At 33.8% G+C, this 22,528-nt stretch overlaps 1 protein-coding gene across 1 annotated transcript in view; it reads left to right on the top strand.

Annotated features, from left to right (window-relative positions):
* Positions 1-22,528, top strand: part of TBCA (tubulin folding cofactor A) — a 101,869-nt gene that overhangs the window by 67,773 nt on the left and 11,568 nt on the right. The window contains exon 2 of the mRNA XM_069096280.1: positions 19,573-19,678. Within this exon, the coding sequence (XP_068952381.1) occupies positions 19,573-19,678 (106 nt within the window). The remainder of the gene's footprint in view (positions 1-19,572; positions 19,679-22,528) is intronic.

Raw genomic sequence — 22,528 nt, 5'->3', positions numbered from 1 at the left:
TTGTTGTTTTAGGAACTTAATTTTAGCTTGTTGAATCATGGTTGTTCATTAGGTCAGACTGAGATAAGAAATAGCACGAGCAAATTTTTAAAAATATTTTAATATGAGGGACATATTTTAACACTTAGGACCAAGGAATGCTTATGTGTTAATAAAAGGGCACATTAGAGCATTTTTAAATTGGACTTTTAAAATAGATAAATGGGGAAACTAAATCTTACCCAAGGATACCATAAGTAATGATTTGATATCATATTGAATGTGTGTGTGAGTGACATAGCATCTAAATTACTAATGAAAAAGTTGTTACAGAAAAAATAGTAAAAATACAATAATGGGGGACCTCAATTTATACTGCTTCAGATGGTATAAATAAATGAATCTATATAAATTTATAAATAAATCTATATAGATTTTATATATTTTTAAATATATATAAATAAATATATTAATATATCAATTATATGTAATGTTATAAAAATTTTATATCTATAAATTCATAAATAAATCGATATACATTTTTAAATAAATCTAACCATACAATAATAAGAAAGTTAAAGAGATAAGTAGAATTCTAGAAACATTGGGTATGATTTGATAGATCTCTGGAGACTCTTGAATGGGATTTGAAAACAATATGCCTATCCTGTTGTACATGGCACCTCCACAAAAATTGAGCACATAATATTGCATAGAAAACTCAAAAATGCAGAAAAGGAGAAATATTAAATACATTTTCTACCATAAAATAAAAATTTTTGAAACATAGATTGAAAATTAATTGAAATCTAACTTAATTCTGAAGAATGGGTGGATCAAAGCACAAATCATAGAAAAAATCAATAATTTCATTAAAGATAAGGTTGACAGTGCGTAAAATGCCAAAATTTTGAGATGCAGTGAGAGCAGTACTTAGGAATATTTGTATCTCTAAATTTTTTAATCAATAAAAGAGAAGGCATATCAACAAAATTGGCATGTAACTTTAAAATAAACCCCAAACTAGAAAACTAACAATTTAGAAACCCTTAATTAAACACCAAAATAGAAGTCTTAGAAATCAGAGGAGAGATTGACAAAATTTAAAGTTTAAAAAAATTAAACTAGGAGTTTTTTAATAAGTTAATAAAAATAGGCAAACCAGTAGTTAATTTGAATAAAAGAATGCCGAATTAATAGTATAAAAATGGAAAAGAGAATTTATAACCAATGAAGAAAAAAGAAATTATTAGTTCTTTCATTATATGCCAATATAACTGACAATATAAGTGAAATGGATGAATATTTACAAAAATATAAACCAGTTTAACAGAATAGGCAATAGAATACTTAAATAACTGCTTCTTAGAAAAAAAATATTGAAATCGACCATAAATAAACTCCCAACAAGAAAGAAAGGACCGGATGGATTTACAAGTGAATTCTACCAAGCATTTAAAGAAAAATTAATTCTGGTACTAAATTGTTTGGAGGGGAAAAAGGTAAAGAGAGAACCTGCCATAGTCTTTCTGTCAACCAAATATAAATAATCTTGATACTTAAACCAGGAAGAGTCAAAACAGAGAAAGAAAACTAGACCATTTTTTTCTAATGTATATTGATGCAAAATTTTAAAATAAAACATTACCATGGAGACTTCAGCAATATAACACAAAAGGATCATATATTATGACCAGTCTGGATTTACTCTAAGATTGCAAAGATGGTTCAATATTAGGAAAACTATAAACATAATTTACCGTATTAATAGCAAAACCAGTCAGTAAAAAAACTGGTTATGTTGTTAGATGAAGAAAAAGTTTTGGACAGATACAGTGCTCATTCCTGTTAAAAACACTAAAGCCTTTCCAGTAAAATCAGGGGTGAAACAAAGATGTCAATTATCTTTGTTACTATTCAGTATTATACTAGAAATGTGAGGTATGGCAATAAGACAAGAAAAAGAAATTGAGAGACTAAGCACAAGCAAAGAAGAAACAAAACTATTACTTTTTGCAGATGATGTAATAGTTTACTTAGAGTACCCTAGAGAGTCAACTATAAAACTAATTGAAATAATAATATCAACTTTCACAAAGTTGCAGAATATAAAATAAGCCTACACAGTTTGTATATTACTAACAAAACATAGCAGGAAAAGATAGATAAATTATACTTCAAATAACTATAGATAGTATAAAATACTTGGAAGTCTGCCTGCCAAGACACACACAGGAGCTATATGAACACAATTACAAAACACTCTTCACACAAATAAATATCTAGATAATTATTAATTGTTCCTGGATAGGCCAGCCTAACATAATAAGAATGATAATATTAATTTACTTATTCCGTACTGAACCAATCAAACTATGAAATAATTACTTTATAGAACTAGAAAAAACTATAAAATTCATCTGGAGGAACAAAAGGCCAACAATATTAAGGGAATCAATGGGGAAGAAAAGGTGGCGAGGGGCAGGGGGCTAGCTAGTATTAGTTCTCAAATTATACTGAGAAGCTGTATTAATCAATACAATTTGGTACTAGATAACAAATAGTGTGGTTGGTCAATGGAACAGATTGGGTAAACAATTTAAAGAAGCACAATATAAATGAACGCAGTAATCTAGTGCTTGATAAACCCAAAAATACTAGCTGTTGGGGCAAAAACTCCCCATTTAATATTGGCGAAAACTATTGGGAAAATTGGCAGAAACTAGACATAGAGCAACATTTGACACTGTATACCAAGATAAGCTCAAAATGTGTACATGATCTAGAATAAAGGATGATATCATAAGCAGATTAATGGAGCATAGAAGAAATTGCCTGTCAGATCTATGGCTAGGAAAAGAGTTCATGACTAAATAAGAGAGAAGTTTACAGGCTGTAAAATGTACACATTTTATTATATTAGAAGAAAAGGAAATTAGAAAAAATTTTGCAACAAGTTGCTCTAATAAAGATATATATTTTAAAGATACACACACCAAAAAAGCCATTCCCCAATTGATGAATGATCAAGGTATATGAACAAGTAATTTTCAGAGGAGGAAATCAAAACTATCAATAATTATATTTTTAAAATGCTCTCAATCACTAATAATTGGAGAAATGCAAATTAAAACAACTCTGATATACTCATCATATTGACTAAGTTGACAAAGGAAAGTGACAAATGCTGAAAGGAATGTGGGAAATTAGGTACAATAAGGCACTTTTGATGGAGCTTTGAACTAGTCCAGCCATTCTGCAGTTAATTTGGCTCTGTGTCAAGAAGCTATTAAACAGCATTCTTTGACCCACCAATTCTCCTACTAAGTTTATATCCCAAGGAAATCAGAGAGTTGGAAAATACCCATATGTACAAAAATATAGCAGCTCTTTTTATAGTGGCAACGAATTGAAAACTGAAGGGGTGTCCATCAATTGGTAAATGTCCTAACAAATTGTGGTATATGATTGTGATATGGAATGCTATTGTGCTAAAAGAAATGATAAAAGGTGGATCAGCTAGGTGGCTCAGTGAATAGAGAATAGAGTACCAGCCCTGGAGTCAGGAGGACATGAGTTCAAATTCAGCCTCAGACACTTAACACAAAAAAGCTAGCCATGTGACCTTGAGCCAGTAACCCATTTGCCCTGCCAAAAAAGGAAAAAAAAATGATAAAAGGGACAGTTTCAAAAAAACCTGAGAAAACTTATATGAATTGAATCAAAGTGAAGTAAGCAGGACCAAGAGAACAATTTGTACAGAAGTAACAGTATTGTAAAAATAACTTTGAAAGACTTGGTAACTCTGATAAACACACAGTAATTCCAAAGGATTTATGATAAAACATGCTGCTCACCTCCATCTAGGTAGAGAAGTGATGGACCCAGATTAGAGATTGAAGCATAAATCCTTCTCTCCTCCCTTTTTCCTTCCTTCCTTCCTTCCTTTTTGACTTAGCTAATGTAAGGATTTAATTTACATGACTATACATATTTGTAATGGGTATTTTTTTTCTTGCCTTCCCAGTGGATGGGGAGGGGAGAAAGGAAGAGAATAATTTAATACTGAAAATACGATTGAATTTTTTAAAAAACAAAACATTGAATTCTTGACAAAGATGTGTCAATACAATGGGTTTTTTCTTTTATTCCAATCATATAACTTTTTTGATCACTTTCTATGCTTCTTGTATGCAAAGTTACATAAGAAACAAAGTTTCTAAATCATGAACTATTACTATTAAACTGGTCCTTGGAGTACAAATGTTTGATAAAATTTTAATGGCAAAGGGCCTTTGAATACTCAACTAATTAAATTTTCTTAATTACCTTTAGAATAATGGTTTCTCAGTATTCCTCTTCTATAGATTCTTAAAGACTAAAATTTATTTAAGTAACTATTTCAGTTTTTCTTTTACCTAACATAACTTAAAATCAGTCAGTAAAATCCTGAAGTTTCGTCTCACTCTGAACAAATTAGCAAAGAGGACAAAAGATGGAAGGGAATAATCAATGTTGGAAGGGTTGTAGAAAGTTAGGCACACTCTAATGCATTGTTGGCAGAATTGTGAATTGGTACAGTCATTCTGGAAAACACTTTGGAATTATACAAATAAAGTGCATAAGATGTCCAAATCCTTTGACCCATTGATTACATATATCCCAAGAAAGTCCATAAGAAGCTATTTTAATGACATCTTTCTGCCCCAAACTTTCTAAAATATTTTCAGTCCTTGGATAGTACAGTCTTAGTAGAGCTGGAGAAATATTTTTTGTCTTCATTCACCAAAGCATTATGCAACACACATTCTGTAATGTTTATTTCCAAAAACCTATCCACTCATTATTTTCTCACTTCCATGCCTTCACTCCTGCTGTTCTTTATTTGTGAAATGCCTTCCTTCCCTCTCTTTGCTTTTTCACTTTCTACTTATCCTTTAAAATTCAACTAAAAAAGTACCTCCTTCATGAATATAGCTCTTCCCTTTAGTAAGCACCTTTTCTTTAGGTTTTGAATAGCATTTTATTTGCTAATATTTTAGATTGCATACAAATATAGAAAGAAATCTCAATATATTTATATATCGATATATTTAATTATCTGTCATAAATTCTGTTTTATCTGTGTGTCTTATTTTCCCCTGTTTGTAAGTTCCATAAGGGATAGGGACTGTTTCCTATAAATAAATAATGGCTGACATACATTTAGAGTTTTAAGGTTTGCAAAGTGTTTATTTATTGACCAAATGAAACACCATATAAAGATTCCAGTTTGTCCCAGCCCTGAAACTGCTTTTTAAAATAACATTTGACTGGAAATAGTTATTAAACAGAGAGGGCAGGGAATGGCAAGTATCTTTGTCATGAGTTAGTTACAATTAAAAAACTACCATATCGCCTGTTTTTGGTGGTGATGGTTTTTGCTTCGAAAAATGTCCTACAAAATGCAAAATTTTACTACAGAATAGAGCCTATCAGAAAAAAATACCATATTTGCTTACATAATTTCCTTCTTTCCTCTAGTATTTTCTTTCTAAAGTAGGATAAATGGAGGTTTTAGGTATTATAGACAACTCATCCAGAAAACTTGTCTATGAAAGGTGAGCTTGGTTTTGAGGTGTGCATGTTTGAAAAAGTAGAGAGAAACTAATGGAATGTAAAAAAATATATTTTTAGATGCTTGTAATAACTAGCATTTATATTTGTACCATTCTAAGTTTTGCAAAGCACTTTATGTGCTATCCCATTTTACCATCTCAGCAACTTTGTGTGAGAGGTGCTTTTATCCCCATTTTACAGATGAGAAAACTGAATCTGGGAGAAATTCAGTGAATTGCCCCAAAGTCACACAGCTAGGTCTTCTTAACTTCTCACATATATTCTGGGATCTTTGTCCCAGCCCTTGAAATTGCTTTTTAAAATAACATTTGACTGGAAATAGTTATTAGAGAGGACAGAGAATAGCAAATACCTTTGTCTAAGTCCATCTTTCTCTCCACTGCTTTCCCTGGTTAATTCATCAGAAAAGACCTAGAGGACATTTGAAGAATGGAACCTAAACCACGCTTGAAAGGATGAAAGGAGATATATCTTCTGAAGTATGATAAAAAGATGAAAAGTTTACAGTGATTGGAAACTTAAGGGAAGTAGAGAAAGTTTAGAATCATTTGTGTGGAGAACATGCTGTTCAAATGCTAACCATCCTTCCAAAAGTTAGCTAATATCCATCCTTCTTGTTCCCTAGAGTATTCTATGGTCATACTAACCTGAAGGGGAAATCTTCCTCTAGACTTTTGTGGTTACTTATAGAATTCATTTGGCAGCCGAGACTGACTTATGTATCATTAAAAAGTATATATCTTTTACAGTTTGAAAGAGTTTACATATAATGCTATTAATGTCTGTAATCATTGTTTAACTTTTTAATATGCTTGTTTCTGATCTGACCAACTAGAATCATAAGCTCATTGAGGGTAGAGAACATTTCTAATACTTGATAACTTTTGTCTTATTATTACAGTCATTTCCCACCCTCGTAGTAAACCTTTCGTTGTAACAAACATATGTGTGTACACAAAAGTAAAAATACCTGATACAGAAACTTTGTAGCTATTGATAGTGTATAAAATATTCTATCCTAATAGTTCCTTTCTCTGCCATAAGGGAAAGAGGCCTATCCTCCAGGGTCTACATTTTTTTTTTTCATGTTGCTCAGTTCTGCTTCTTTTTGAGTATTTTTTCATTTACATTGCTGTGGTAATTGGTTCTGCTTATTTTTCTCTACATCATTTCATATGCATAGAATCATAGATTTAGAACAGGAAGGAACATTAGAGGTCATTAGATCCAACCCCTCATTTTTACAAAAGAGGAAGCTGATTCTCAGAGGGGTAAAGTGAATTGCCCAGTTATACAAATAATAAGTCACAGAGCCAAGAGTTCCAAATTCCCTCACCCTAGTCTACCTATCTCTTTGATCACTTTGGAATATAGACATAGTATGGGGTATTTCTGGGTCAAAGGGTATGCACAGCTTTAAAGTCCTTTGGTTATGGTTCCAAATTTTTCTCCAGAATTGTTGGACAAGTTTATGACTCTACCAACAGTACATTAATGTCCCTATCTTCCCACATCCCCTCTAGCATTTATCATTTTCCTTTTCTGTCATCTGAGTCAATCTAATGGGTATGAGATAGTATCTCAAAGTTCTTTTAATTCGCATTTCTCCAATTATTAATGATTTAGAGCTTTTTTTCATATGCCTATTGAAAGCTTTGATATCTTCCTCTGAACACTGCCTGTTCATATGTCTTGACCTCTTATCCATGTAAATTTGGCTGATTTCTTTATATATTTAAGAAATTAATCCTTTGTCAGAGAAACTTGATACAAAGATTCCCCCACCTCCACCCTAGTTTCCTGCTTTTCTTATAATTTTGGCTGCATTGGTTTGGTTTCTGCACAAACTTTGCAGAAGTTTGTGATAATTTATGTAACGAAAATTATCCATTGTGCCTCCTATGAGGCTTTCTATCTCTTGTATGGCCATGAATTTTTCCCCTGTCTGTAGATGTGACAAATAATTACTTATTTCTTCCACGTTCCATTAATTTGTTTATGATCTCACCCTGCATGTCCAAAACATGTACCCATTTTGGATCTTGGTATCCAGTGTCAGATATTGATCATTGTCCAATTTATGCCAGACTATTTTCCAGTTTTCTCAATAGGTTTTGTCACATGAGTTTTTGCCCCAGTGACTGATATATTTGGGTTTATCAAATACCAAGTTACTGTGCTCATTTATTCTGTATTTTAAATTGTTTACCTAATCTGTTCCATTGATCAACCACTCTATTTGTTATCTAGTACCAAATTGTTTTGATGATTACTCCTTTGTGGCATAATTTGATATTTGGTACTGTTAGCCCCCCTTCCTTCACCTTTTTTTTCATTGATTCCATTGCTATTCTTGATCTTTTTTTCCTTGCGTTAAATTTTATTTTTTCCCCCTAGCTCTATATGATAGATTGGTATGGCACTGAAAATGTAAATTAATTTAGATAGTATTATCATTATTACTATGTTGGCTTGGCCTACACAGGAACAATTAATATTTCTTTCTTTATTTTTTTTATTTTGGAGGGCAATTGGGGTTAAGTAACTTGCCCAAGGTCACACGGCTAGGTTTTTTTGTATGTGTGTATTAAGTGTCAGAGGCCAGATATGAATTCGGGTCCTCCTGAATCTGGGGCCGGCACTCTATTCACTGCACCACCTAGCCGACACCAACAATTAATATTTTTGATGATTATAGATAATATTTGCTCTTGATTTTAGATAGATATTTCTATGCTTTAAAAAAAAATAGGAATGGTATAGTATTTTATTAAAAGCTTTTTCTGCATCTGTTGAAATAATCATGTGATTTTTAAATTGTTTTTGTTTTTTATATGGTCAGTTATTCTTACAGTTTTCCTAATATTGAACCAGCTCTGCATATTTAGTTCAATCCAACCTGGTCATAGTGAATAATCTTCATTTCATATTGTAAATCTCTTTGCTAGTATTTTATTTAAATTTTTTGCATCAATATTCATTAGGTAAATTGGTTTAAAGTTTTCTTTCTCTGTTTTGGTTCTTATTTAGATATTAAGACCATATTTGTGTCATAGAAGGAATTTGTTTGGGTCCATTCTTTACAGCTATTTTTCAAACAATTTATGTAGTATTGGAATTGTGTTTTTAAATGTTTGGTAGAATTCACATGTAAATAAATTCATGTGGTCCTTCCCCCCCCCCCACTTAGGGAGTTCATTTATGACTTATTCAGTGTATTTTTTAAGATAGAGTTATGTACGTATTCTATTTCCAATCTGTTCAATTTACATTTTTGTACATAATCCTCCATTTCACTTAGATTGTCAGTTTTATTGGCCAAAGTTGCTCCTAACAGTGACTTTTATTTCATCTTCAGTGGTGGTGCATTTTTTATATTAGTAATTTTATTTTCTTTTTAAAAATCAGATTAGTCTATTTTATTGCTTTTTAAAATAGCTTCTAGTTTAGTTTATTAATCCACTGATTTTTATTTTTTTTAACTTTCATTTTCATTAATCTGTGAGTCTAAGGATTTCCATTTTGATGTTTAACTAGAGGTTTTTAATTGGTTAGTTTTCTACGGTGGTTTTTTAGTTGCATGCCTAATTTGTTAATCTTCCCTCCCTTTTTTTTTAGTAATATAAGTATTTAGAGATATAAATATTCCCCTAAGTACTACATTAGCAGCATTCCACAAATTTTGATATTTTGTCTCATTGTTTCATTATCTTTAATAAAATTATTGATTGTTTCTATGATTTGTTCTTTGACCCATTCTTTAAGATTAGGTTATTTAGTTTCCAATTAGCTTTTATCTATACTTCAAAGATCCTTCATGGAATATAAATTTTATTGCATCATTATCAGAAAAAGATGCATTTAATAATTCCATTTTCTACATTTGTTTGTGAGATGATCAGTATAGCTGAAATAGGTATATTCCTTTTTATTTCCATTTAATATTCTCCAGAGGTCATATCCAACTTTTCTAAAATTCTCCCACCCCCTTAACTTTTTTCTTGTTTATTTTATTGTTAGATTTATCTAGATCTGAGAGGGGGTAAACTGAGATCTTTCACTTTCATAGTTTTACTATTTCCTCCTGTAACTCATTTGATTTTTCCTTTAAGAATTTGGATGCTCTGTCATTTTGTTGATTAATGTTTAATGTTGCTGTTAATTCATTGTGACTTGGTTAGATTTTTCTAAGTCTGTATGTAGTACATTAAGGTCCACGACTATTCCAATTTTACAGTTTCTCCCAATTCAATTATATTTTTCTTTTAAGTATTTTGATTCTGTGCTATAAGATGCATATGTTTATTAAGTATTCATATTGATTCATTATATATGATGCCTTTAAACATAGTATAATTTTCCTGCTTATCTCTTTATCATATATATAGAATATGACCACATTTGAAATTATAATTGCTACACCTGATTTTTTGAGTTTGAAGGTAATAAATTGTACTCCAGCCCCTTATTTATGTTAATCTTTTTATTTCAGAGCTTCTTTGTATTTCTAGCCCCTTGTTTATTCATATTCATAATCCTTTTATTTCAGTTGTTTTTCTTGTAAATAATAAATTGTAAAGATTTACATCCATTCTGCTATTCTTTCTTATTTTATGACCAAGTTCATCCCATTCACAATTAAGATTGTTAATCATATATTTCCTCTTATCTATTCTTCTTGTAATTTTTCCTTTCTTTACTTCATCCCTCTTTACAAATAAGAAAGTGATAAAAAGGAGTTTTTGTCAGACATTTGAGTTTTAAAAAACTGAATATCTTTTTTTAAACTTTTTTTTTGGAGGGGGAGGGTAGGGCAATTGGGGCTAAGTGACTTGCCCAAGGTCACATGGCTAGGTTTTTTTGTGTCAAGTGTTTGAGGCCAGATCCAAACCCAGGTCCTCCTGACTCCAGGGCCAGTGCTCTACTCTCTGCGCCACCTAACTGCTCCGAAAAACTGAATATCTTGTTTTCTCTCTGTTGTAACTCTTCCTCTTGCCTTTACCCTGCCTCTGATTACATGTTTTTGTCTTCTTTTCTTTTGATCTTTGCTTCATAGTTTTCTGTCCAACATACAAATTTGTTATGACTGTGAGTGTTGCACTACCTATCCTGCCTTCTCTGTATATTTCTGTTATAATATCTGTGGGTTTTTTAAAAAAATATCTCCAGGGGTGGCTAGGTGGCACAGTGAAATACAGCACTGGCCTGGAGGGAGGACCTGAGTTCAAATCTGGCCTCAGACACTTGACACTTACTAGCCATGTGACCTTGGGCAAGTCACTTAACCCCAATTGTCCTACCTTACCCTCTCCAAAAATAAAAAATATATATACATATTCAGACTTCCTTTATCTGATTCAAATGAAAGGGAAATTTATTGGATGCCTCTTCTCCCCACTCCTTCCTCTGTGTGTATATATTTTTTATCTTATGCATTTCTCATATGTGATAGTAATTTCCTTCCCCTTTTTTTGTCCTTTCCCGTCCCAGTTTAGTTCCCTGCTCCTCTAATCTTTGTCTTCTCATAGCACTAGTAGAACAAAGTCACTCACAGACTCTATGTCATTTTTACCTTTCTCTATGACCTTTAATGATATTAGGGCTCTGAGAAGACATTTGTTTCATATCCCACCATTAATATGAAAACAGTAGATTCCCCACTTTTGCATTTTTATTAAACCTATATAAGTACTTTTTTGGGTTCCTCTTGGTGCCATTCCTATTTCAGATTGTCTATTCAGTTTTATTTTGTTTTGGTTTTGCCCATCAGGAATGCTTGGGAATTCTCTAATTCGTTAAAGGTCTGTTTTCTTCCATATAGAATTTTATTTAGTTTTTCCAAATAGGTTGTCCTTAATTGTAAGATTTTTAGCTCTTGCCTTTTGGAATATTATATTACAAGCTCTCCTCTCCTTCTGAGTTGTAGCTGCTAAGTCTTGTGTGATGCTTATTCTGGCCCTGTCATATTTGAACCCCTTTTTGACTGCTTATAACAGTTTTTTTTTTCTTTACCTGGGAGTTTCAGAATTTGACTGCTATCTTTCTGGGAGTTTTTATTAAGATGGTTCTTTCCTGAGGTGACCGATAGATTCTTTGTATTTCTATTTTGCTTTCTGGTTCTAAGAGTTCTGAGCAGTTTTTATTTGTAGTTTCTAGAAATAATTTAGACAGACTTTTCTTTGATTGTAACTTTTAAGATAGTCCTAAATTCTTAGATTATTTCTCCTGAACCTGTTTTCCAAGTGTTTCTTTTTGAGTTATTGTTCTTTCTGGCCCATTCTGATTTTCAGGGCTTTTGGTTCTTGAGTAGATTTTCCATTCTGTTAAGGTATCAGTTTTCCTTAACATTCTGCCTCCTGAGCTTTTCTCTTCTGTATCTCTTATTTTCCTATCTTCCAGTTACTTCTGCAATCCCTGTGGCCAGGATATTTTTTTTTTTTCCCTCTGACCTTTATCTGAATTTTTGAAATCTCTATTTTCCTCAGGGTTTTCCTCTTAGATATCAGACATCTCTCAAACCAAGATATTTATTTCCTCATGGTAGTCAAAGTTTTCCTTGGTTTATTCATTTTACCTATCTCACTTTCTTGGACAGGGGCAGGGGAAAACAAGACTATACTTGGCTCTATCTCTAGCTGGAACTGAATGATGAGGACAATCTGTTGTCTCAGTGGTGTGGGTATCTATTCCTGAATAGGATGCCTCCTTTAAAGGTTCTAGGACTGCTGACTCTAGGATGTGTCTAGGGATTCCCTTTTGCCCCAAGGCCTTACTATAGACTTTGCCCTGGGTCCTTTCTACCTGCTACTGGGCTCAGGGGCTACTCCCATAATGATCACCTAACACAGGCCAAGGCTGCTTCAGCTGGATTTTGCCTAGCCTTTAAGTTGTACCTGAGTTCCAGCTACTAGTGCAGGCTGGATTTCCACCACTCCCCGCCTTTTCCTGAAGACTACTTTCTCTCTGGACTCCTATAGCTACAGATCTCCAGTTTTTCTGCTCTTAGGAATAGTACTGAGTAATTCTTCCCAGAACCTGCTAGGGCTGCCTGTACTGTTTTCCACCTACCCTACTTTGTTTATTCCAGGGTCTTCTCAGATCTCCTGGAGCAAATCTTTGGATGTTCTGAGCTATATGGGGGAATCTGCAAGTAATCAGAGTGGCATATTTTTTCCAATTATTATTTATTTTTAACATTTTTAAAAAATTGTAGGTTCCAAATTCTTTCTTCCCTTCACTTTCTCTTCCTCATTTTGAGAAAACAAGCAATATGATCAGTTATACATGTGAAATAATGCAGAACACATTCACATATTAGCCATGTTGCAAAAATCTAAAAAGAGCAAGAAAAATAAAGTGAAAAAATTTTACTTAAGTTTGCACTCAGTTTCCATCAGTTCTCTCTCTGGAGGTGATAGCATTTTTTATCTTGAATCCTTTGAAATTGTCTTGGATCATTGTATTGATCAGAGTGGATAAGTCTTTCACAGTTGGTCAATATATTACAATATTGCTGTTATAATGTACAATAGTCTCCTCATTATGCTCACTTCATTCTGCATCAGTTCATAATAATCTTCACAGGTTTTTTCTTAAACCATCCCCTTAGTCATTTTTTATTGCACAATAGCATTCTGCAACTTGCTCAGCCATTCTCTGATTGATGGGCATCCCCTCGATTTTCAGTTATTTGCCACAACAAAAAGAGCTGCTATAAATATTTTTGTACATATAGATCCCTTCTCTTTTTCTTTTATTTGTTTAGGATATATACCCAATGCTGGTGTTTCTGGGTCAAAATAGTTTTATAGCCCTTTGGGCAGAGTTCCAAATTATTCTCCAGATTGGTTGACTTGGTCCACAACTCTAACAAAAGTGTATCAGTGTCCCTGTTTTTCCACACTCCCACCAGCATTTGTCATTTTCTTTTCTGTCACGTTGGCCAATCTTAGGTGGGAGGTGGTATTTCAGGGTTGTTTTAATTTGCATTTCCCTAATCAGTAGTGATTTAAAGAATTTTTTCATAAGATTATAGTTTTAATTTCTTCTTCTGAAAACTTACTGTTAATATCCATTGACCATTTATCAATTGGGCAGCCTCCTCCCTCCAGTTTTTGGGGTTTTTTCACTTTTTTTTTTGGATGGAAGTTGGGGTTAAATGACTTGCCCAAGGTCACACGACTAGTTTGTGTGTGTTAAGTGTCTGAGGCTGGAATCGAACCCAGGTCCTCCTGACTCCAGGGCTGGTGCTCTATTCACTGCGCCACCTAGCGGCCTGCTCAGTTTTACAGATACAGAAACTGAAACCTTGTAAAGTTGTAATTTGACCACAGTCAAGGTCATAGAGTCTGTATTGAACCCAGGCCTCTGACTTCAGAGACTGTTTTCTTTAGACTGTTATGTACTGCCTTCCACGAAAAGATGGGGAGTTGATCAAGTCAAATCACAGTGATTTGTTAAGCGTCTCCCACATGATAGGCACCATGCTAAGCCCTGGGGACATGAAGATAGACAAAAAACAAAAATGAAGTTTGACACCAAAGATGGTACAAGTTTATTAAGATCCTTAAGATTTACTATAATAATTGTAAAGATCTTAAATTTTACTATAAGTCACTTCTAATGTCCTATACCAAATACCTCATAATAGCATTTACTTAATAAGATTGTGCTAATCAAGCTCAACCCCCTTCCAATCTGGAAAGACCTTAAGTTTTTCATGCAGGTAAATCAAGGACCAGGTTTGAAGGGAGTTCTTCATGAGGTTAAGCACCAGTTGGTTATTTTTATAACTAGAGCAGCAATTCATGAACTTAGTCTACTGAAGAGTTAAAGGTGTTGTGGTCAGACCACTGGAAGTCACACCCACAGCAATGGATCCTTCAATTATAAGAAACACTTAAAAAACATATACATATACAAAGTGTCATAGTAGATATAGCAGTGAGCTAGGAGCCAAAATCTCTTCAAATCTGGCCTGTTACTTAACTACCTGTGTGACCTGGGAAAGTCACTTAAACTCTGTTTGCCTCAGTTTCTTCAACATTAAAATGATGATAATAACATCATCTACCTCACAGAGTTGTTGCAAGAAACGAATGAGATATCTGTAAAGCATTCAGCACAGTGTACTACCACAGTGCATGTAGTATATACTAGGCACTATGTAAATGCTTATTCTATTCCCTCCCCTTTCCCTCAAAGTAAGGAAGTGTTTGCTTGCTCTAATCATAACTAAACAATCAAAAATCTATTAAATTTTGATTTGACTAGTGATTTTATGAATTGAATTTTAATAATTGAATTGAATTTTGATTACAGCCTCTTACAGCTCTTAAGTTCCTGTTTTAGAACATGTATGTTTATTATATACAAATAAAGATAGTTGTATATTTGAGAGTTTGATATTTTAAAACATTTCTTTGCTTTTTCACCATCCTTACTGATCACAATCCTCAAATTCTTCTACCTCCCACCTAAAACCTTGGACTGTGCCCTTGTGTCTCTTAGCTCTGGGGATCCAGACCTTCACGCCACTTTCCCAGCTGTCTTTTCACCATGTACCTGGCTTGTATCCTCCCCTCCCCCAACCTTACCCCTTTCCAGAACCTTTTTATGTATTGCCTTTCCCTATTAGGATGTAAGCTCTCTTGTCTGTTTATATTTGTATCTTTAAGATTTATCACAGTATCTGGCACAATATAAGCACATAATAAAAGCTGGACTTATCTGTATCAGTCTGTGTCTAAAAAGGACTATTTAGGGGTGGCTAGGTTGCGCACTGAGTAGAGCACTGGCCCTGAAGCCAGGAGGAGCTGAGTTCAGATCCGGCCTCAGACACTTAACACACACACAAAAACTAGCCGTGTGACTTGGGCAAGTTACTTAACCCCAGTTGCCCTTCAAAAGGCAAAAAAAAAAAAGGGGGGGGGACTATTTAGTGAGCAAGAGAAAAGGATTAAATTTTAGCAAATTTATTTGTGGTTTTGAAAATTATATTTTTTTGGCAGGAGTAGAATCATGACCTCAGACAAAGCAAAAGTAAAAATAGACCTAATTAAAAGAGATAATTAGGGAAACCATATTTGGCCAAAAGGTACCTTAGATAATGAAGTAATATAAAAAAAAATTAGAACAGATTTATTTCTTAAATATATAATTTATAAAAATAAGAGGTATTTCCCAATTGATAAAAGGTCAAAGGATATGAACAGGCAGTTTTCAGAAAAAGAAATCAAAGCTATCTATAATCATATGAAAAAATGCTCCATATACTGTCAATTAGGGAAATGTAAATTAAAACAATTCTGCAGTATCATCTTGCACATATCAGAAGTGACAAATGCTGGAGGTACTGTGCATACTCTTTGATCCAGCAATACCACTTACTAGGTCTATATCCCAGAGAAATCAAAGAAAAGGGAAGAGGATATACATAGACAAAAAAAGGATCCACATGTACAAAATATATTTTTAGCAGCTCTTTTTATTGTTGCAAAGAATTGGAAATTGAGGGGATACCATTCAATTGGGGGATGACTGAGCAAGTTATGGAATATGATTTTGATAGACCACGAATTGTGCTATAAGAAATGACTGAAGGGATGGCTTCAGAAAAACCTGGAAAGACTTCTATGCAAAGTGAAGTGAGCAGAACCAGATCATTGTACACAGTAACAACAATAGTATAATGTTGATTAACTGTGAAAGACTTAACTTCACTGATCAATATCACAATCAATCCAAGATAGTTCTGAAATATTCATGATGAAAAATGTCCTCCACCTTCACAGAAAGCTCTGATGAACTCTGAGTACAAATTGAAGTATAATTTTCTTATTTTTCTTTGTTTTTTTTTTTGCAGAATGGCTAATATGGAAATATATTTTGCATTGTTTCACATGTATAATTGATATCATATTGCTTACCTTCTCAGTGGGTGGAGGAAGAACTGGAGATCACAGAGGCAGCTAGGTGGCACAGTAGATAAGGTGCTGGAGAGGAGAGAATTCAGAACTCAAAATTGTTTTCTAAAAAGGCTAAAAATAAATAATGAATTTTAAGAGAAAACAAACAAAATTACACTTTTCTCTTTCACTGAGAAAATTTTACAACCTACTGCTAAAGTTGCCTGAAAATCAAATCACTAGGAGTTCCCTTTTATCCTCAATATTAATTGCAGTCATAGCATTAGGTAGTGAAAATAATTATCTTTGTTATTCTCTTACCTTTGAATGTTTAAAAATTCATTAATATGTGTCATTAGCATATTTTGGAAAAAAGAACTTGCTGGTCTAGGAGTCAGGAAGCCGTAAGTTCAAATCTCATTTTAGATTGCTTACTAGCTGTGACCATACAAAAGGCTCTTATTCTCTTAAAGCCTCAGCTTCCTTAGCTTGAAAGTAGAGGTAATACAGCACTTGTCTCACAGGATTTGTTGTGAGTAAAGAAAGCATTGTTCAAGCTGTAAATCAATCTCTCTCTCTCTCATTGTCTCTTTCTCTCTCCCTTCCCTCCTCCCCCCTCCCACCTCATAGTGCTATACTTTGCCTGGGTCCCAGCCCTCCATGCTACTTTCCTGACAGTGCTACACTATGCCACTTCATATATCCCCTCCCCTCTCTTCCAGTTTTCTCTTGTGTGTTGTGGTCACTCAGAATGTAAGTGCTTTGAAGGCAGGAAATATTTTACTTGATTGTGCTTGTATACCCAGAACTTAACATGCTACTTGACACAGTAAGTGAAAATCTTGTATTTCTTAACTATAGCTGAAAAGGAGGGAAGGCTATCAGAGGAAGGGCTAGGAGAAAGGATAAATAAGACTGCCTGGGAGAAATGTGACAGAGTGAGGATAGTTATAAATAGGAAGGGAGAGCGAAACAAGAGTCATTGTGAGTAGCAGACAGGGAGGAGAGGGGAAAGGCAAGCAGAGCTCTATAAGAAAAATTACTTGTCACATCCATAATACAGATAACTTGTTTTTCTATTCTGTAAAATATGGGAGTTGGACTGTCGGATCACAGAAGTACTTTTGATTTCTTAGGTTGTATGAAAATCCCATGTGTGGGAAAACATTCTAGATTTGGAGTCAGAGGACTTGAGTTAAAATGTGAGCTTTGCCAGCTCTGTGTGGCTTTGAGCTGGTGACTTAAAGAATTATTAAGTGAGAGCTAGAAAGAACCTTAGAGGTCATACAGTCCACCTCTGATTTCATAGTTAAGGAAACAAGTCCCTAAGTGACTTGCCCTAGTTAAGTGGCAGAGCCAGGATTCAAATTTAGGCCCCAGAACTCCTTGTTCACCATTCTTCCCAAACTTTGTGGGCCTCAGTTTCTTCATCTGTAAAATGAAGAAATTGGACTAGATGACCTCTAAAGGCCTCTTCTAGCCCTAAATTTATAATACTATGATCTATTGTGTCAGGGGTTCTTAACTTTTTTTGCATGTCATAAACATCTTTGACTGTCTTTTGGTGAAGCCTATGGACCCCATCTCAGAATAATATTTTTAAATGAATAAAATAAAATGCATACGATTACAAAGGAAACTACTTATACTGAAATATAGTGATCAAAATATTTTAAGAATCAAGTTCATGGATTCCAGATCAAGAATCCCTGCCATGTAATATTCCTAATCTAAGATCATGTAATAATGAAAAAAAACTATTTAGGCATCAGTAGCAATACTTCAGATTTATGTAGTTCCTTTCAAATCTCTCAAAACATTATTTTTCCATTATGTAATCAAGCTTCCAGATGAGTATATTTCAAGTCCTTTAAAAACATTAATGATGGGGACGGCTAGGTGGTGCAGTGATTAGAGCACCGGCTCTGGAGTCAGGAGGACCTGCGTTCAAATGTCGCCTCAGACACTTAAAACTTACTAGCCGTGTGACCTTGGGCAAGTCACTTAACCCCAATTGCCCTGCCCTCCTTCCTCCAAAAAGGAAAAAACAAAACAAAAAATATTAATAATGCAATCCTTTCAAGCAGCATACTGAATTTAATATTTCCATCATTCCTTTCTGTAGTTGCCCTGCAGTGGAATATTTTTGCACACTACCCAAGATGTAGCCATTCAATACATTGACAGTACATTAAGGACTGGAAAGACTAGAGAGCAGATCTAGATCTCGGCCAGGACTATCCCTGGGATCTGCTCTGGTCCCAGATGGGTCTAATAAGTCTCAAGAATTTCCAAGGGCAAAGGACAGTGCTAGGATATCCTTTATAATGTATATAAAGAACTTTATAGATATTAAAGTTGCTGTATCATTAGTATTGATAAGCAGCAAAATCGATTAATCACAAGTCATTTTTCTTTAGTTACTTTTGTTTTTAAACTGCAGAGGCACATATATAAATGTTATAACTATGGTAGGTCCCCCCTTTTCTTCCCATAAGGAAAATTATTCACTGGACTGTAAGTGGCCAGAATAGTATCATTTCATTTTTATTAAATTATGTGAAAGAATCAATCTTTTGTATTCAGCATTTCTTTCCTCTTTCTGTACCCTCAAAAAACCCTTTCTTTTTACCTAGGATCTAATATAGAAGTTCTTAACCACGAAATCCATGGGTAAATTCCAGAGGATCTGTGAACTTGTGTCTAACTTTACAGAAGCACACTTGGCTTTTTAAGAAGTCCATATATTAAAATGCAGAGGATTTTAAGTGTTGTGACTAATTTCAATTCATATAATGCATTACCTCTTGCCTTATTTTGTGGCATAGAGGTAACCCTAGATTCCTGAAGACAAATGCACACACAATTTAATTACAAATAACTTATCTTGATTAAAGACACGGCCACAATAGACCACTGTGCTTCCCACCCTTCCCAAACCAATTTGTTTTCTGTTGGTTTGTGTTTTAAGAATCTGTGGTGGTTTTCTAAATTGTACTTTCCAGTCATGACAAGTTTTCTGTAGGATAAAGAAAATTGATTTATTAAAGAAAATATTTATTTATAGGTTGATCAAAGAGAAATCGATGTATGAAAAAGAAGCAAAACAACAAGAAGAAAAAGTTGAAAAAATGAAAGCTGAAGATGGTGAAAACTATGCCATTAAGAAGCAGGTAAAATTCTGTTTTGAATAAATGTAAGGAAAACCTAATTGATTCATATATGTATTTAACTTAATCAGTGTTTTCCCAAACAAAAACTGATGTGAAGGACATCATGTTAAAGTATCTTATAACTGTATATTTCTGCAAGTAAGATGACTCCATTTGAATTGCAACTGAGACTGAGATAATGTGTATGAAAATGCTTCATAGACTATCATGGTGTATTTATTCACTTAAATTCAACAAATGTTTATTGATCACCTAAAATGTGTAAGGGATTATGCCGGGAATACAGAAAGAGAAGTAAGGCACTCCTTACCGTCATGGAGCTTTCACTCATCTTAGGGGATAGCAGTAGAGATATATAACTAAGAAGGTAATGTCAAGAGGGCATCAAGGAAGCTTAAAGAAAAATGGGGATTCTGAATGGTGGAGTTGAGCAAAGAATGCATTCCGAGCCTTCACTAATACATAGAGGTCAGAGATGGAATGTTAAGTTTGGGAAACAGACCAGTCCAACAGAAACATAGAATGTGTAAAGGGAAGATAGTACTGGAGAGGTAGGTTGGAATAATATTAATAACCTTAATGCATTATTAATATAGAAATGCTACTACTAATAATAAATATTAATAATTAGTGGCCAAGGTATTGTTATTTTATCCAAAGACATTAGGGAGCTATTGAAGGCTTTTGAGTGGGGAAATAACATAGTCAGACCTGTACCTTAAATATTTTAGTTTAATTAGGACAGATTGAAGAGGGGAGAAGCTGGAAACAGGGAGAACATTTAGTAAACTATTTCAGTAGTCAGGGTGAGAAGTGATGATCAAAATAATCAAAATGACTTAGTTCAAAGTTTTACTTAAACAAGATTGCTGTTACTGTGTACAGTGTTCTCTTGCTTCTGCTCTCTTCACCCTTCATTATTTCATGTAAGTTTTTCTAAAATCAACCAGTTCAGTATTTCTTATAGCACAATAATATTCCATCACAATCCTATGCCATTGTTTATCCTATGCCATTAATGCCTAATGTTTAGCCATTCCCCAGTTGATAGGCATCGCCTCAGTTTCTAGTTTTTTACCACCACAAAGAGAGCTGCTATAAATATTTTTAATTAATAAATTTTTAGTTTTCAACATTCATTTCCACAAGCTTTTGAGTATTAAATTTTCTCCACCTCCCTCCACTTCCACCTCCCCAGGATGGCATGCAATCTGATATAGGCTTTTCATATACATTCATATTTAAACATTTTCACATTAGTCATGTTGTAAAGTAGAATTAGAACTAATGGGATGAACCATGAGAAAGAAGAAACAAAGCAAAACAAAATGAAAGTAAGAGAGAGAGCAAATAGTGTGCTTCAATCTACATTCAGACTCCTTTCTCTGGATATGGATGGCATTTTCTATCATGAGTCTTTTGGAATTGTCTTAGAACCTTGCATTGCTGAGAAGAGCTAAGTCTATCAAAGTTAGTCATCGCACAATGTGGCTATAACTATGTACAATGTTCTCCTGGTTCTGCTCACCTTACTCAGCATCAGTAAGTCTTTCCAGGTTTTTCTGAAGTCCACCTGGTGGTCATCATTTCTTATAGCACAGTAGTATTCCATTACATTTATATACCACAACTTGTTCAGCCATTCCACAACTGATGGACATCCCCTCAATTTCCAGTTCTTTGCTACCACAAAAAGAGCTGCTATAAATATTTTTGTACCTGTGGATCCTTTTCCCATTTTTGTCATCTCTTTGGGATATAGCCCTAGAAGTGGTATTGCTGTGTCAAAGGGTATGCACATTTAGGCATAGTTCCAAATTGCTCTCCAGAATGATTAGATCAGTTCACAACTCCACCAACAATCCATTAGTGTCCCAATTTTCCTAAATCTTCTCCAGCATTTATAATTTTCCTGTTTTGTCCTGTTAGCCAATCTGATAGGTGTGATGTGGTACCTGAGAGTTGTTTTGATTTGTATTTCTCTAATCAATAGTGATTTAGAGCATTTTTTCATATAACTGTAGATAGCTTTAATTTCTTCCTCTGAAAAATGCTTATTCATATCCTTTGACCATTTATCAATTGGGGTATAAATATTTTAGAACATATAGGTTATTTTCCTTTTCCCCTAATCTCCTTGGGAAACAGATGTAATAGTGGTATTGCTGGCTCAAAGGTTGTACAGTTTTATAACTCATTGGATGTAATTCCAGATTGTTTTCCAAAATGATTGGATCAGTTCAGTTCCACCAATAGTGAATTAGTGTCCCATTTTTTCTATATCCTCTCCAGCATTTATTGCATTCTCCTATCATTTGAGCCAATTGATAGATTCAGAAGTGTTTTATGATTATGTTCATGTAGTTCCTGGTTGGTTTTGATAGTATATTCCCAGGTAATTTATATTCTCTGTAGTTATTGTAAATGGGGTATCTCTTACTCTCTCTTCTTTCAGAGTTTTGTTAGTGATATATTGAAATGTTGATGATTTATGAGGGTTTATTTTTTATTCTGCTACTTCGCTAAAAATTATTGGTTCCACTAGTTTTTTAGTTGAATCTTTAGGATTTTTTTTCCAAGTATTTCATCTGCAAAAAGAGATAGTTTTATTGTCTCCTTGCCCATTCTGTTCCCTTTAGTTTCTTTTTCTTTTCTTATTGCTATTGCTAGCATTTCTAATATAGTATTCAATAATATTGGGGACAATGAGCAAAGAAAAGTTTTTTCTAAGGATCAGGGAAACCTGATCTTTTTTTTTATAACCAGAGTTGATGGTGGGAAATGAACAAATGGACAAGCTAGTGGAAGAGATGATATAAAAAGTACAAGTAGAGGAAATGAACTTTCAAG

The sequence above is a fragment of the Petaurus breviceps genome, unplaced genomic scaffold (genome assembly GCF_028583685.1).
Source record: "Petaurus breviceps papuanus isolate PSGF00001 unplaced genomic scaffold, PetGlider_PUasm1.0 229, whole genome shotgun sequence".
Lineage (NCBI taxonomy): Eukaryota > Metazoa > Chordata > Mammalia > Diprotodontia > Petauridae > Petaurus > Petaurus breviceps.
Note: the sequence above shows the minus strand (reverse complement) of the source record. Positions and strands in the feature narration are given on the sequence as shown.